This window comes from Drosophila subobscura, chromosome U (assembly GCF_008121235.1).
Source record: "Drosophila subobscura isolate 14011-0131.10 chromosome U, UCBerk_Dsub_1.0, whole genome shotgun sequence".
Classification (NCBI taxonomy): domain Eukaryota; kingdom Metazoa; phylum Arthropoda; class Insecta; order Diptera; family Drosophilidae; genus Drosophila; species Drosophila subobscura.
In genome coordinates this window covers 10,545,448-10,561,587 of record NC_048534.1, presented here as the reverse complement: position 1 = coordinate 10,561,587, position 16,140 = coordinate 10,545,448, and the positions used below count along the sequence as shown (strand labels likewise).

The 16,140-nt window shown below is 52.9% G+C and overlaps 1 protein-coding gene across 1 annotated transcript in view; it reads right to left on the bottom strand.

Moving 5' to 3' along the window:
- LOC117900545 (nesprin-1) overlaps positions 1–16,140 on the bottom strand; it is a 104,547-nt gene that overhangs the window by 70,611 nt on the left and 17,796 nt on the right. The window contains 2 exon segments of the mRNA XM_034810945.1: positions 14–13,174; positions 13,516–16,122. Of these exon segments, the coding sequence (XP_034666836.1) occupies positions 14–13,174; positions 13,516–16,122 (15,768 nt within the window).

Below are 16,140 nucleotides of genomic sequence, written 5' to 3'. Positions count from 1 at the left end.
GACTTCCTCTTACCTTGGCATTGACCAAAACTTCGGTGGTTTTGTTATCGGCTTCCTGGGATTTGGTCACGCGCTTGCCCATCGTCTCGATCCACAGATTGATTTTGTTGAACTTCTGCAGGAAGGTCTGCCAGGCGTTGAGGCAGGTCTCCAGACTGCTGCGCGCATCACGCGACATTGCCTGGAGGGTCTCCCATTCGGCATTCAAGTGTTTGATCTCCTGGGCCACATTGTCCTGACCCTCACGGCCGCTGGTGGCAATGACCGCGCGACTGAGCTCCTCGCAGGCATCCAGCAGGGATTTACCCTCCAGAGAGGTGGCCTGTATGTCACCCAAACGATTGAGACGACTCTCCACCTGATCCTTTTCGCCGTGACAGTCGGCGCACTGCTCGACATCGATGCGAGTGCGACGCAGCCAATCCTGCAGCTCGTTGTAGGCCTGCTTGTACTTGTCGTGGCTGTTCACCTGGTTCTCCAGCGACTCTATGATCTTGTTGACCTCCGCCTGAAGATACTCAAATTTGCTGAGACCCGGCTGGAAGTCGTTGGCATCCAGGCTATTGTCCTCGCGCAAGCGCAGATTGATTTTCTCTACAATGTCATTGTGGCCATTGATATCCCGCTGGATGACGCGGAACTTCTCGAGGGCCGCGCGCTTCTCGCTCAAATCATTGAGATACTCATCGCTGGCTTTGACACTGGGCTCTGCCTCGTCCAGCCACTCGACAAGGATCTTGTACAGCTTGAAGATCTCCTCCAGCTGGGCCAAACGATTGGCCAGCTTCTGGCGCACATCGTTGAGATCCACCAGCAGCTTGTCAAAGTCCTGCTTGAGTGCCTCGGTGTCCTCTTGGATCTTGGCTGCACCATTCTGTTCCGTGTTCATGATGACCTTCTCCTTCAGTTCCATCAGATACCGCAGCTTGTTCTGACCCGTCTCGAAGCCCTGCCGGAGATTCTTGACGGTATTCAGTTTGATTTGTACCTCATTCAGTGTGCTGGGTATGTGCTCGCAGTCGGCTAGCTTCTCGCGTGTGTTCTCGATCCACGACTGGCACTCCTCGTAGAGCGAATGATGCTGCTGATGCTCCTGGTAGTGCATCTCCAGGCGGCGCATCACCTCCTTGGCCAGGGTCAGCAGCGCATTATATTTCGTCGTCAGCTGCATGATGGCGTTGCTGATGCGCGTGTCGGAGCACGTCTCCAGCAGCACTTGGGCCTTCATGTTCAAATGATCGAGGGTCTTCTGCCAGTCGAAGAGGGTCTGCAAGTGTCCCTGGAACTGTTCCAGGACGACCTTCTTTTGTGTGAGGCTGTCCTGCAGCTTGTTGTACGACTGCACCAGAGCCTCCGTTTTGCTTAGCCACTCGAGGGCTTCCGTGTACTGATCCTGGTAGTCCGACCACTTGACAATGCCCACCTCCAGGTAGTCCTTGGCCTTGTTCAAGGCCTCGACGTACGCATCGAACTCCTCTTGCAGTAGCGCCACCTCCTGCTCAATGATCTCACAATCCTCGGGCTCCGCACTGCGGCAGGCTATCTCCCCCTGCTCCAGGGCATTCTTTAGCTTCTGGGCACCCTCGGGCACTTCGCCCTGCAGGATCTTCAGCTGGTGGGTCTTCTCGGCGAGCGCCTGCTTGTCGCCTGTCGGCTCGGAGCACTTGCTTAGACGCTCCTTGGCATTGCGCAGCCAAGTGGCAAAGTCATTGCCGGCATCGATCAGCGACTGGTAGCTCTCGATGGTTGTCTTCTGCTTCTCATACAGATCCTTGGCCTGCTTTGTGAGATTCTCGTACTTGTCGGAGATCTCTGTGGCTGGGGCGCCTTGCTGCAGGTCCGAGGCCTTGGACGCCACTGACTGTATCATCGGCTCAAAGGACACAATATCCTGGACAATGTTGTTGGTCTGCCGCAGATTTGCCTTGCGCTCACTCAACCCACTGCTGAGGCCTGGTTGTCCACGCTTCGATTTGACAATCTTTTGCTCGCAGGCTTGCTGGAGCTTCGCCTCCCTGTCGGTGATCCACTGCTGCAGCTGTGTGTAGCTGGAGCTGTAGTCCGCCCACTGCAGCAGATTCGTCTCCAGCTGGACCTTGGCATTGGACATTTTCTTCACCAGCCGATCCCATTCCGTTTGCAGTTCCTTCATCTCGCTGTTGATCGCATCCCTGCCATCCGAGCGCGTGTTGCGTATAATCTTTTCACCATTATTGATGGCTGTGTGGACCAGATTTTGACCCACTTCGCGGTTACGGATGAGGTCCTGAATCTGCTCGAGACGTCGCTGCAGCGCCTCCTTGGAGCCAGCACCATCGCCGGCGGATTGAATGGCCGTCTTGGCATGGGCAATCCAGTCCTTGGCCGAACGCATATTGCAATCGTATTCGCGATGCTGATCTCGGTTTGTTTCCACCTTCTTCAGCACATCCTTGGCCAGATTCACCTGCACCTGATAGACAGAGCTCAGGTGACGCAGCTGATTGTTCACATAAGTATCCAGATGGGACTTGAGAAGACTGGCAGCCGAAGCATTGAAACGATCAATGTCTTCCTTGCCCTTCTCCAGTCGCGACATCACCTCCTTCATGTCTGCCACTTGTTTCTCCTTATCCTGCAGATTGGGGCACAGATTGAGCTTGTGATTCTTGACTAGAATATCAATCTGCTGCAGCCACTCCATGAGGCGCTCGTACTCCTCTTTGTAGGCACGCCACTGCACCATGGTGACCTCCAGGTTCTCCTTCTGCTGATTGATCTCACGGAACAGACTCTCAAAGCTGTCGCGCAGGGCGCGTATATCATTCCTGATGATCTCCTGTCCCTGCGTGGAGGTGCTCGCCAGCACCACCTCTCCGGTGTGCACCAGATGCTCGACCAGCAGCTCACCTTGGGCCTGCTTGTTGAGCAGCGCCTCTGTGGCCTGGACAGCATTCTCAATGGCCAGCTTGTCGCTGAGGCTACTCTGCTTGAGGGCAGGGAACTTCTCCCTGGCACGACCTATCCAGCTAACCAAATCATCGTAGGCCTCCTTGAACAAACGATGATCCCTGTACTGATCCTGGCGATCCGACAGCAGTTTCTGTGTCTTGCCAAACAGCTCATCGAAGTTGTCCAACACTTTCTGGGCTTGGTAGGCGGCTTGGCTTTGCTGCCCGCTGGCAATCATTTCCTTGGCTTGAATCTTCAATGCATCCACATCGATCTTCTCCACGCGCACCTTCTCCTCCGTGGACTTTACGCGATCCAGCTGTGCTCGCTTTTCCGTCATTGTCGTTTGATTTTCCAGCAACTCCTTCAGGAGAGCCTCCAGCCACTCATTGAACTTGCGCACATTCTGCACTTGATCGAGGAAGCCCGACCATTGGGTGATCGAGTCATCCAGATTCGATTTCACATCCATTATGCGCAAGGCAATGCCCGACCAAAGATCCTGCAGATCGGTGAGATCCCTGTTGATGGCCTCATGTCCGCCAGGCGCTGTATTGGCCAGCACGTGCTGGGCCTGCTCTAGGATCTTCAGGACACGCGCAGAGCCCTCGTCCTTGAGCAGGATGACATCCTGAATGGTGGCCAATTTCTTGTCCAACTCTTTTTGGCTCATGGACGACATGTCCGAGCAGTAGTCGAGCTTCTCCTTGATGTCGTTGATCCAAGAGGTGCAATCGTTGATGGAATTATCAAAGTCCTCGTGCGTGGACACATATTGCTGCCAGCGATTGTTCAGTTCTTTGACCTTGTGGAAGATCTGCTGATATTTCGCGACCAATTCGGGACCCGCAGAGCGGTGGCCCTTTAGCAGGGTCTGTGCCTTCTCTGTGACATTATCCACCTCCAGCTCCTTGGCTCTCACATCGCCTTGGAGTGCCTTCAGAGCATCCAGCTGTGTGCGCTTCTTGGGCAGATCCTCCTTCAGATCAATGGCATGGAGATTGTTGTCGGTATCCCGTATCCAAGCGAGACACTGATCCCTCAACTGTTCGTACTCCGACCAGTGCTGCAGACGCGATTCAATTCCTTCGATGGTCGACTCAATAGCCGCCAGAAGACCCTCCCATTCCTGTTGCGTTGTATCGATCTGTGACTTGATGTTTACTTGTCCCACATCCACGGTACCGGGGATGACCTTCTCGCCCAAAGCACGCACTTGATCCACTCGCGGGAACTCATCGGCCAGACTGGCCTTCAGGTTCTTCAAGCGATCCAGATTCGTGTGCAGGGAGATCTGTTCGAGGTCCAAATCCCCCCAATAGTGCACCGTATTGAGGGTGGCATCAATAAACTCCTGGGCATCCATCACCGCCTTCGAGTATTGCTGATGGGCACTAACAATACCCTCGTAACGCTCCACAAAGGATTGGCCGCGCTTCTGTAGCTTTCCAAAGCGTTCGGCAATATCCTTGAGGATCCCGTCAACATGCTCCGTTTTCTCTGGCAAATTTGCGGCAATCTCTTGCAGATTTCCCAGCTCCACTTGATGGTTGTTAATGTCATTGAGCACATCCCTGTAGGTCTGTAGTTTAGTGCGCTTTTCATCGAGCGTGGTCTTCAGTTCGAGTTCAGCGGGCAAAGCGCTCTCTGTCTCCTCCAGCCATGACTTCAGGCTGTCGGCAATCTCATCGAACCCTGACCATTTGGCAATCTTATCCTGGATTTTCCTGGCCGTAATGGCAATGTTGTCGAACAGCTGATCGAATGTCAGATCATCCAACTGGCTGCGAATGGCCTCGCGACCCTCGGTGGCCGTTGAGCCATAACACTTTTCACCCAGCTCCACAGTGCTGTTCAGCAGCTGCGTAGCCGTGGGCTGTTGGGCCAGCAGTTCCTGGATGACCATTTGTTTCTTTAGCAGGTCATCGCGGGATCCAACGGACGACAAATCACAGCAGTCGTCGTAGCGTCCTTGGGCCTGGGCCAACCAATTCGCACACTGTTTGTATTTATCATTGAAATGGCCGTGATCCTGGACAGCTTGCTCGCACTTCTTCAGGATCTCCTTGGCTGTTGCTTGAATGGACTGGAAACGTGAGGATACCTGCTGCACATTCACAGCAATCCTTGTCTCGCCGGAGCTCTGCACCAGCTCTGAGGTGTCGTCCTTCATCTTGTCAAAGTCGGATTCGTTTTGACGCAAGCTCTGAGCCAAAGATTGGAAGCGTGTCAGTTGCTCCTCCTTCTCATCGAATGAGTTCTTGAGGTTGTAGTTCTTGAGTGCATTCTCAGCCTCTCCCAACCAATTGATGAGACGATCCAAGTTGATTTCGTAATCGTTCCACTGCTGCAGTCGGTTCTCCAGGCCACTCTTGACATCACTCAGAGACGCGCCAAACTTTTCAAAATCTGCATGCAGATTGCCCAAATCCCTGGCCATGGCCTCCTTGGAACGTGGCGGTATATTCGTGGCATTGGCCTGAATGTGTTCCTCCAGAGATTTCAGCTTGGCCACACCCTCGGGCAGGGCGTCCTGAATCTCATTGATCTTCTGCAGACGCGCCTGCAGTGCCGCCTTGTTGCCGGAGTAGTCGGAGTAGCCAGTGAGACGATCCCAGAGATTCTTCTGGTAGTCCTGCTGGGCCTTTTGCAATTCACTAAACTGTTGGTACACCTCGAAGGCCGCATCCAGATCGGCGACCAGCTGGGCACACTGCTGTCCCACCTGCTCGTAGCGTTTGTTCACCACAGTCACCGCGTGGGCTATGTCATCGGCATTGGGTGGGGCGGAGCTTCCCAGCAGGGCAGCTGCCTTTTCGTTGACAGCCTCCACGATGCGTTTGTGTGAGTTGATGTCCTGATTGGTGGCCTTGTACTTGTACAACTTGGAGCGTATCTCCTGGGCGCTTGTCCACGTCGAGGGGTTCTCATTGCTTAGCAGCTTTTCCACCTGATCCAGCCAGTTGACAGTTTGATTGAGAATATCCTGATAGCTGGACAATTGAACGGTCTGGGCCTCTTGGCGCTTCTCCAGATTGCGTATGCCCTCGTCCAGTTTGTCCCAACGATCGCGTATGTCACGCAAATCCTTGCGGATCTTCTCTCTGCCCTGTGTCGATGTCTCCGGCAAAGCCTTTTCACCCGCAGCATTCAAAGCACCAAAGAGACTCTCGGCCTGCTCCTTTTCGGATAAGAGAACCTGCAAAATGTTATGCTCCTGTTCATCATTGAGCAGCACCTTCTCCATTTGCTTTTCAATCGGCTGCAGCCACAGATCAACCTCATTGTACTTGTCCTGATAGAACTGATGATCATCCACGAGATTCGACCAACGATTGACCACTTCCTTGCTCAGCACCTGCAGCAATTGATAACGATTCGTGATCTGTGTGGTCAGAGTTTTCAAGCGATCTGCCCCGCAGTTGTTGAGCAGCGAATGGGCGGCATCGCCAAAGGCATCAATCTCCCGCTCCTTCTGGATAATCAATTCCCGCTGGATCTTGTATTTCTCCAACTGTTCGACCTTTTCGTGCAGCGTCGACTGGAGCTGTTGCTCGCGGAATACGGCTTCGGCATTGCGACACCATTTGGTCAGATCCTCGAGGGTCTTCTCAAATTTATCCCACTGCACGAGAACATCCTTTTGTTTGCCCTCAATGCCCTCGATGTCGTCAAAGTGGGACTTCAAGGTGGTCTCCAGCTCATCGATTTCCTTGTCCAACACTTCGTTGCCTTTGTCCGAGGTTGTGGGCTTCACCTTGTCGAATTGCTCGCGTATGTCGCTGATCAGTTTCATGGCTTGTGGTTTGTTCTGTGCCAGTTGCCCCAGGGTTTCGATCTTTCGCTTAATGTCCGCCTTCTCGCCGTAGGCATCGTCACATTCCAAGAGCTTGGCCTTCTCATTCGATATCCATGTCTTGGCCGAGGCCAGGCCATTATTTAGATCGTTATGCCGCTGCACACAGTCCTCCAGATTATGCAGGATCACATCAGACTTTTGGACAATGTTCTGAAACAATTCCTTAATCGAATGCAGGTAGATGTTCAGAGAGTTATCCTTGATTTGATCAATCAGTAGCTGTGCCTTGTCGCACACATTGTCCACGAGCACATTGTGTGTGGTTATCTCCTGATGCAACAGCTTATGATTCTGCAACTGGGCGCGCTTCTCCTGCAACGTGGTCTTTGGCTCCGTGTGGCTCTGCATGGCCTTGTCCACATCCTTCAACCATTTCGTCAACTGATCCTGGGCAATGCTGAATTCGTTGAACTGCAACAGACATTGATCAATCTTTTGGGTGGCCGCATTCAAATCGTCCGTGTAATTATCCCACAGGGTGCGCAGGGAACGCAACTGTTGGCGTATAATCTCACGACCCTCGGGACTGGTGTGTCCGTACAGCTTCTCCCCACGATCGATGAGACCCTCGAACAGCGTGGAGTCGGAAATGCGTTTATCTGACATCTCGCGGAGTTTATTCTGCTGTTCCTGGAGCACACTCTGATCGCCAGTGATTTCATTGGCCTTCGACAAATCATTCACCGAAGCCTGCAAGCTCTCCTTGAACGCTTCGAAATCCTGATCGAAACTCTTGTGATCCTTCACGTAATTCGTGTACTTTGCTATCGATTCCTTGCACAGATTTTTGATCGTCTGATAGCGTGTGTTCAGGCGCGAGAGTTTCAGATTCAAATCGGTTTCACCTTCGATTTCACGACCCTGATCCATCAGCTCATTGATGGCCGTGCCACGACGTTCAATGTCCTTCGAAATGTCCTGCAGTTGCTTCAGATGTGCACTCTTTGCGTCCGCAGTGCTCTTCAGGTTCTGGTTCTTGACGACACCCTCCACGTTCTTCATCCAGTTGTCCAGATCTTCGATAATCGAATCGAATTCATCCCATTTCGAGCACAGTTGCTTGAGTTTCACCAACGAATCCTCACACAAAACCATAAACTCCTCCCACGCATGCTTTGGCTCCTCAAAGCCCTTCAGCAGCGCAGGATGTCCGTGGGGATGTGTCTGTTTTAACACAGTTTCTAGTAGTTTGTGGCACGTATCAAATATGGCATCCCCTTCGGGTTTGTGCTTCAATAGATTCTCCACAACGGACAGCTTCTCTTCGGCTCCCTCCTTCTCGAACGTGGTCTCATTGAGGATGTCTATGGCATCCGATTTGATGGTGTTCAGCCAGTCCTGTGCCTTCTCCAGCACCTGATCGTAGGCCTCATGTTTGGTCACTTGATTGGACACGATGCCAATGCGATCGGAGATCTTCTTGGACAGCGTATTGTACTCCTGGATGGACTCGTCCGTCTTCCTTTCGGACTCATCGTCGCACAGGGTGACCGCCTTGTCGTGCAACTGCTTCAAGGCATTCTTGTGCAGCGTAATATCCTGTAGTTGTGATTTATAGTTCTGCAGGGCAGCCTTTTTGGTGGCCAAAGTGGGATAGAGTTCATCCCCAGCTGTAACCTTTGCCCGCGACTCATTCAGATAGTGCGACACTTGGGTGTAGCTCTCCTCGATGGATGTCTTCTGTATCAGCACACCCTCAACCTGCTGCAACAACGCATTCGCCTCATCGCGCAGATAGTCGAACTTTTCCCTCATTTGTCGGAGGTCCGCGCGGATACGTTCACGATTCTCAGGCGACACCACGGGGTACAAGTTTTCACCTATATCCACAGCATTATTCAACAATATCTGCCCGTTGTCCAGCGTCTTGATGTAGTTTTTGATCGTCTGCAGCTGTTGGGCTGTGGCTGAGGAGGATCCGGGCGAGCCCATGCGTGCCAGTTCTTGGAATTCAATCTTGGCATCGCTCTGCCATTCATTAAAGTCCTTCGAAGCCTTGGCAAAGTTGGTGTTGGATAATTGTGCGCTGCGTATTTTGTCAATGTATCCATTGAGACTCTTGCTGACAGCCTGATAGCGCTGCACGAGATGCTGCACAAATTGTCCAATCCTTGCCTCGGGATTCTTCTCAATCAATTGCTGTGAGGTCTGCTCTAACGCTTGGATAATGGGCTCATGGGCCAGGACATCCTGCTGTAGCATGGCCAGCTCCTGCAGTTTCTGTGGCACTTCGGGAAGATTCACTTGGCTGCTGGTCTCCGCTTTGACGCGTCCCTCGACATCACGCAACCAATTTGATATTTGCTCGTTCGATTGCTCGTACTGCGACCACAGATCCACATTCTCATCGAGTATGCTCTTGATCTGATCAAAGCTATCCTGCAGGGCCTTCATATCGTTGTCGAGCAGCTGTGCATTCTTTGTGAGTTCCTGCAGATTCTGTGGCGACTCCACAGCCTTCAGCATTTCCAGGGATTTCAAGGTCTCTGCATGTCTGGCCTTGCACTCGTCAATGCTCTTGCTGACCTCCTGCAGCGATGATTTCTTGACATCCAGATTGTATTTATCGCTCGACGATTCTGGCTGACACCAGGCCACCTTTTCGCGTTGCGTGGCAATGATGCGCTTCAGCATGCCCACCCTATCCGCATGGAACTTCTTGAGGAACTGCAGCAGCGAGCTCTCAATCTTTTTGGCATACAAATCGACGCCTTCATAGCGCTTCTGCACATTGTTTAGCTCCTTGGGTATGATGGACTCACTGAATGTGGGATAGAGGTTACGCAGCTCGTCCACCTTCTGCTTGATGTTGTCAATCTCGTTGCCACTTTCATCTAGATCTTTGCGCAACGCACGACATTGGAGCAGACGCTCCATGATCTTGTTATTATCGCCCGACATGTCATCGCATTTGATGAGTTGTTCGCGCAGCTTGCTGACCTGTTCGCCTGCCACCTTTGAGCGCCTGCGCAGCTCTTGTTCCTGATCATTAAACGATGTGGTAATGGCACTCAAACGTTCGGCATTGTCGGACACCTCTGCAAACTGCTCATCCAACAATTGATTGAGTGCCCGCAGAGCGGGTATATCTCCACCCAAATCCTTGGTTTTCTCTGCAATTGTATCCTTCAGAGCCTGATAGGAAGGCAATTCCGTGCGGTATTTGGTGAGTCGCATGGGCGCAAACTCAATTTCGATGGAATTATCTGCCGCATCGCACAGACCTTGATTGGTTTCGTTTAACCACGGCAGCAGGTCCTTTTTGGCATCTTCGATTTGTGACCAAATAACCGCCTCCGTTTCATAGACATGCGCATTCTTGGCTGTTTTATCGTGGAGGTCCTGATACTTCTGTTTGGCGGCCATCACCTCCTGAGGCACCTCCTGGGGTATGGGCTCGCCAATAGCACTGAATAGTTTCGCCACATTATTGCCACGTCTCTCGAGTTCATCGAGACTTAGCTTGGATTTCCTCAGCTGTTCCAGGGTCTTCCTTGTCTTCTCGGAGGCCTGTTGCAGCTCCGTTTCGTCGCGTGGCTGCTGGGGTATGGCATTAAACAGATCTTCGGCTTTCTTGAGCTCCTTGGAGAACTTATCCTTGGATTCAGCGTACTCCCTCAGGGCCTGACTAATCAGATTGTATTTCTGTATGCGTTCGGCTATTTCATTCTGCAGCGAATCATAGTTCTTGTCCATCACCAAGAGACTCTCCTGGATGGCCGGCATGCTGGCAATGTCCTCGCGCATCAGCAGCGAACCCTCATCATGGATGCGATTCTTGAGATCCGCCTGATACTTGAGTGCCTCATTGAGTGCCACCAAATCGGCTATGATCTGATCAATATTATTGAGTGTCGGCTGCTGTCGGAGTATGGCCTGCAGCTTGTCGCGATTCTCCTGCAGCGACTGTCCGAAATTGTGCTCCAACGCATGGAATTTATCCTTGCGCACGGTCATCTGCTGCAGCTGTTGCTGTTGGTTCTGCGAACGCAGCTTCAGATTTTCCAATTTGTTCTCCACATCGTTGACAATTTGTGTGGCAATCAGTGGACGACGCGACAGGGCATCGCGCAGCTGGATGGCAGGATTCTCATCAATTTCCTTGGCCTGACCCTTCCAGTAGCTAATGCCCTGACCCAAAGAATCAATCTCTTGGATCACCTTGCCCAGCTCTTCCGCAGCGGGTCCCTCGGGCTTGTCCAACTGATGCTTCAAGTAATTCAAATGCGATTCCGTATCGTTCTTCCAACCCAAAAGCTCTGTCCACTTCTCCAGGGCAGCCTTCTTTTGCAGCATATTTGTCTCTAGGTTCTGATAATTAACAACCAGAGCGGTGTAGGCATCATTCAAGGCATTCGTTTCCTCTGGCGTGGCACCCAAAGCCAGCTGCTTGACCTCGTCGTAGATGGCATTGAAGCTGGGCTTCTTGTCCGCATGCTCCTGCATCAGAGCATGGATCACATGCAGACTCGTCTCCACACGCTCCGGATTGATTTCCTCGACCTGTGTGACCTGATTCCTCAACTGCTCCATCCAATTGGAGAAGTTCACGAGCTTCGCGTTAAAGTCCTGCCTTGAGATAATGGCATCGGAGACCTCGTTGATGTTGCCCCTCGTGGCCTCCGATAACTTCTGCAGTTTGCCCTTCATTTGGTTGACGCGATCCTTCAGAGCAGCGGCACCCTCGGGCGCCAAATGCAGACTGATCTGATCGGCATTCTGTCCCAAGGCCACCAGCTTGGCCTGCTGCTGCGAGATCTCATTGTTGAAGGACTTCAGTTTGACCAACTCCTTCTCCAGTTTGTCAATGTGCGGCGTGTTCAGCACAGCCGGACGCTTGGCCATCTGCTGCTCGCCCTGGCCAATCCAGTCCTCCAGCTTGCCGGCATCGGCATCGAAGGACTTCCAATTGCCAACCAACTTTTCGAGCTTGGCGCTCGCCTGCTTGGCATTCTCGTGGACGGCGGACCAGCGGGAGTGCATGGCATCCAGCTCGTCGGGCGCATTCGTTTTACACAACATTTTATGACTGATGTTCGAGATGCCATGGAGCTTGTCCAATTGCTCCTGGCATTGTGATTCGAATTGTTGGGCATTCTGTTGCATGGCAACGGCTTCTTCAAGGGTCTGGGGTTTAGAAACTACATTATTTACCTTCACTTCGCTTTGCTCCACCGCGGGCTTGATCTGCTGTAGGCCGGCCTGGAACTGCTGCCAGTTGAGGAGATCCTCCTGCACGGCCTGTGCCTGATGGTCCACATTGCGATTGATCGCACTGAGCACCTCCTGCAGCTTGGAGATCTCACCCTTTAGCCGCTTCGCTTCGGCAATGTTGCCCTCTTTCGGTGCCAGCTCGGAGGCATCGGCGGCCAGTAGATCCAGCTGCTTCATGCGCTCTCCTAGCACGCGCTTGAAGCCCTGCACCTTGACCACACGCTCTTCGGGTGTGAGGTCCTCGGACTGCAGCGCTTCGATGTTCTTGGGCGCCACCTTGTTGGCCCATTCCTGCAGCTCAGCGAGACGCGTCTTGTAATTGTTCCACTTGGCACTGTAGTCCTCCAGATAGCCAACACGATCCTTGACATGCTCCATCGTATTGAAGAACATCTTCTCCACTTCGGTGACCTCCTTCTCCAGCAAGGGCCGCTTGTCGGCGGCAGCCAGCGGCGCCAGTTCCGACTTGAGAGCATGCAGCTTGGGCAGCAGCTGATGCGAGGCCTGCTGCAGCTGCACATTCAGATCCCGCTTCGACTTCAGATCCTGACTGACATTCTTCGGATCTGTCTGCAGCGGTGTCAGGGAACGCAGCTCCGTTTCGGCTGTCTGCAGCATGGAGAAGATGTCGTTCTTCTGGTCAACAAAGTCACTCCACACCGCCTGGGTGCCCTTGAGTGCCTGCAGCTTGTCGGAGGTCTGTGTGTAGGCCTGGTTCCAGCCTGTTTCGAGACTCTTGACCTCGGCATTGACAAATGCCGGGGCGTGCAAGTCCTTGCTGAGATCACGGCCACGCTGCAGCATCGACATGATGTGCGGCCGCTGATGATCCAGCTGATTGATGGCATACTGCTGCTCTTCAATCAAACGATTCACACGCTCCAGACTGTCCGGCGCTGGGATATTGGCTGTCTGATCCTTCACCTTGCTCAACAGGCACACCACCTCGTGCACCTCGCGGCGATAGGTGTAGCATTTGGAGAACACCTCCGTCTTGACCATTGTGATCTCAATGGTCGGTATGAGGTTCTTGTAGCGTGCAATCAGATCCTCCAGTTTCTTTTGCTCCATGTTGGCCTCATCTTCGGTGGCATAGCTGAGCAGCGAGTCCAAAGTTTTGACCAGCCACTTCATGTCTTCACGCTTGTTGTCTGCATCCTGGCAGATTCGCTGTTGAAGGAAGAAAATAGATTTTATGAGTAAGGGAATCATTGATTGTTGCACAAGTTCCAGCGAGGCACATTCGTCCAATGATGTTGATTCCAAGCCAATGAACCGTTTGCTAATGGGCTAACAGTACAGCAAGTACGAATTTCCCATAAGCGAAAGGCACTCGAATGCAAACATCATTGGCGAATGTAAATGTAACCCCGAATTTTATATTTAAGTGTAAAAGCATCAAAAATATTACCACTAGCTCCCTCAACTTGAATGCAAGCATTATGGATAATGAGAAGATATTTTGTTAAGGATGAAAGGAATGAATTTCTTTATCCCAATAGTAATCTCACCTGAAACACGACCTTCTCCTTTTCAAATTCCTCCATGGTATTCACTTCATTGACAATATTCTTGAGGCTCTGATCCACTGTGTTCATCCATTGTATCATCTCGTTGAACTTCTGATGGTAGCCCTGCCATTGGGCGGGGATCTGCTGCAGTGTCTGTCGCATGTCCGCCAGTTTGTTGGACAGCGCGTGCCACTGGGCCTGCGCATTGTCGTAGGCCTGGTCCAGCGAGATGTCGCCGGGCTGCTGCTGTCGGTGTGCCTGTGCCAAGCGTTGCATATTCTGCAGGCAACGCTCCAGCCTCGGCACCACATCCTGTTGCACCAAAAACTGCTGATTGCGCTGCAGTATGGAGTCGACATCTTCGTTGCGATTGAGTGCCTGCTGCTCCAGCTGCAGTTCCTTCTCCACATCCTTGAGCGACTGATAGAACGCATTCTCATCCAAACGGAACTCCAGCTTCAGCAGATGGAGCGGCGCCTGTGACAGGACATTCTTCCAGCGCGACTGCAGCTGCTCGACGCTCTGCACCACCGCTGGCTGCTCCTGGGCGGGCAAGGTGGTCAGCAATTGCTGAGCGGATTGCACGAGGTCGTTCATCCAGCGATCATTGACCTGCTCAAAGAAATATTTCTGTGTCTCGATGGTGGTCTTCGATTCGATGTGCTTCTCCACGAGCATGGACTCGGCCTGGGTGAGCCACTCGCTCACGACACGTTCGTTGTCCTTGAAGTTACTCCAACCGCCAGCGGCAGCATCCAAACGCTGCTCCCATTGCTGGGCATTCTGGATCACATAGTTGAAGCGTTCGTTGAGTTGCTGCATTTGCTGGGTGCCGGGCGCCGAGTCGATCTTGTCATCGGCTGCCACTGCCTTAAGCAGATTCTGGAACACCTTGTTCTTGCTCTCCAGCATGGAGCGATAGTAAACGGTGCGCGAGAAATATGTCTTGTGTTTGTGCAGCTGCTCGTTGATCGAATCCCGTCCGCCCGAGAGGTTGTGGGTGCTCAGCAACTGCTCGGCCTCGCTTAGCCACTGATGGATCTCCTTCTGGCCAGCCTCCAGCGATTCCTGTTGGATCTGCAGCTGATGGAAAAGATGCAGCTTGGCCGGCAGCTGTGCGCGTATTCGCACCAGCGATTCCTTCTCCTGCTTCAGGAGCTTCATCATCTTGTCCACCTCATCGCGTGACAGGTCTTGGATGAGGCCCTGGAAGTTGCGGCTAATTGTCTTGAACAGCTCTTCGTTGTCATCGATCTCGCTGGCTAGCTGTTGCAGCTGCTGGCCATACTGGCGGATCTGCTCACTGTTGCCGAGCACCTGACGCTGATCGAGTACACTCTCGGCGCCACGCAGCCAGCGGGACAGCTGCTCAATGCCGGACTTGTACTCCTGGCGGGAGCGTATGATGTCGCCCGCGTGCATGTACTGCTTGGTGTTGGCAAACAGACGCTCAAAGCGCTCGGCCAGTGTGCCATGACGCTGTCGCAGCTGCTGGGCAATGGGCTCCTCGCAGGAGGCAATCAGATAGTTGGCCGAGTTGGCCAAGGCATCAAACTTGTCCTTCCACACGGGTATGTCCTGGAAGAACTCCAGACGATCGTCTTCGCTTTGATTGACCTTCTGTTCGGCTAGGAGCAGCCATTCCTCGCAGCTGGGTGCCTGCTGGTTCCAGCTACGCCAACAGTTGACCACCTCCTCGAGTGAGTTCTGGCAGCACTTCAGCTCCATGGAGACACGCTTCCAGCGCTCCTCCGTCTCGTACATGAAGCGATCAATCTCGTTGATGTCCTTGCGTGGCACATTGCCCTCGCGCTTGTACTCCTCCACGACCTGCTGCATGTCCACGAAGGCCTTCTGGAACTCCTGGAAGATCTTGTTGCGCGACACAAAGTTCTTGTACTGCTCCAGCTGTTGGGCCACCTTCTCCTCGTGCCCATACTTGCCGGTCCAGCCGCGCATCTTGTTCTCCACGAGATTGAGGAACGCAATCAGGCAGCACTTGTGCTCCAAGAACTTCAAGCGGATGCGCCGTTCAGCGGCCTTGGGTCCCACCTCTTGCAGGCGACGCTCCATGTTCCGCAGCTGCTCCAGCGGCACCTGCTGGGCCAAGGGCGAACGTTTGGCATTGTCGAACATGGCCAGAATGCGCGGCAGATCGGCAAAGAAGAGCTTATGCTCCTCCAGCTTTCTGCTAATCACAGCCGCCGTCTCCTCATTCATGGCATTGGGTATATCATTGTCCATTAGTAATTTCTCGGCCTCGGCCAGCCATTTGCCCACAATGCCGAACTCGCCAGGCAGCTCGGCATCCAATAGCCAGAGCCAGTACATCATCTGGTACTGGAGGCGCTGCCACAGCTCATTGATTTCATTCCACGATTGATGTGAGACCTGCAGGAAGCCGCTTTGGCTCTCAATCAATTGCTTTAGTCGGTTATAGGCCGACAAGTGTGCATCGACCTCGGAACGTGCCAGCAAATATTCACTAAAATCACGCGGAAAAGAGCTCTGCATGACCATGGGCTCATACTCGGTGGTCTTCTCCACCAAGAAGCGACGCAGCTCGTCCGCCTCCTGCTGGACATGCGACTGATCGCGTGAGGCACCCTGAAAGATGGATAAATA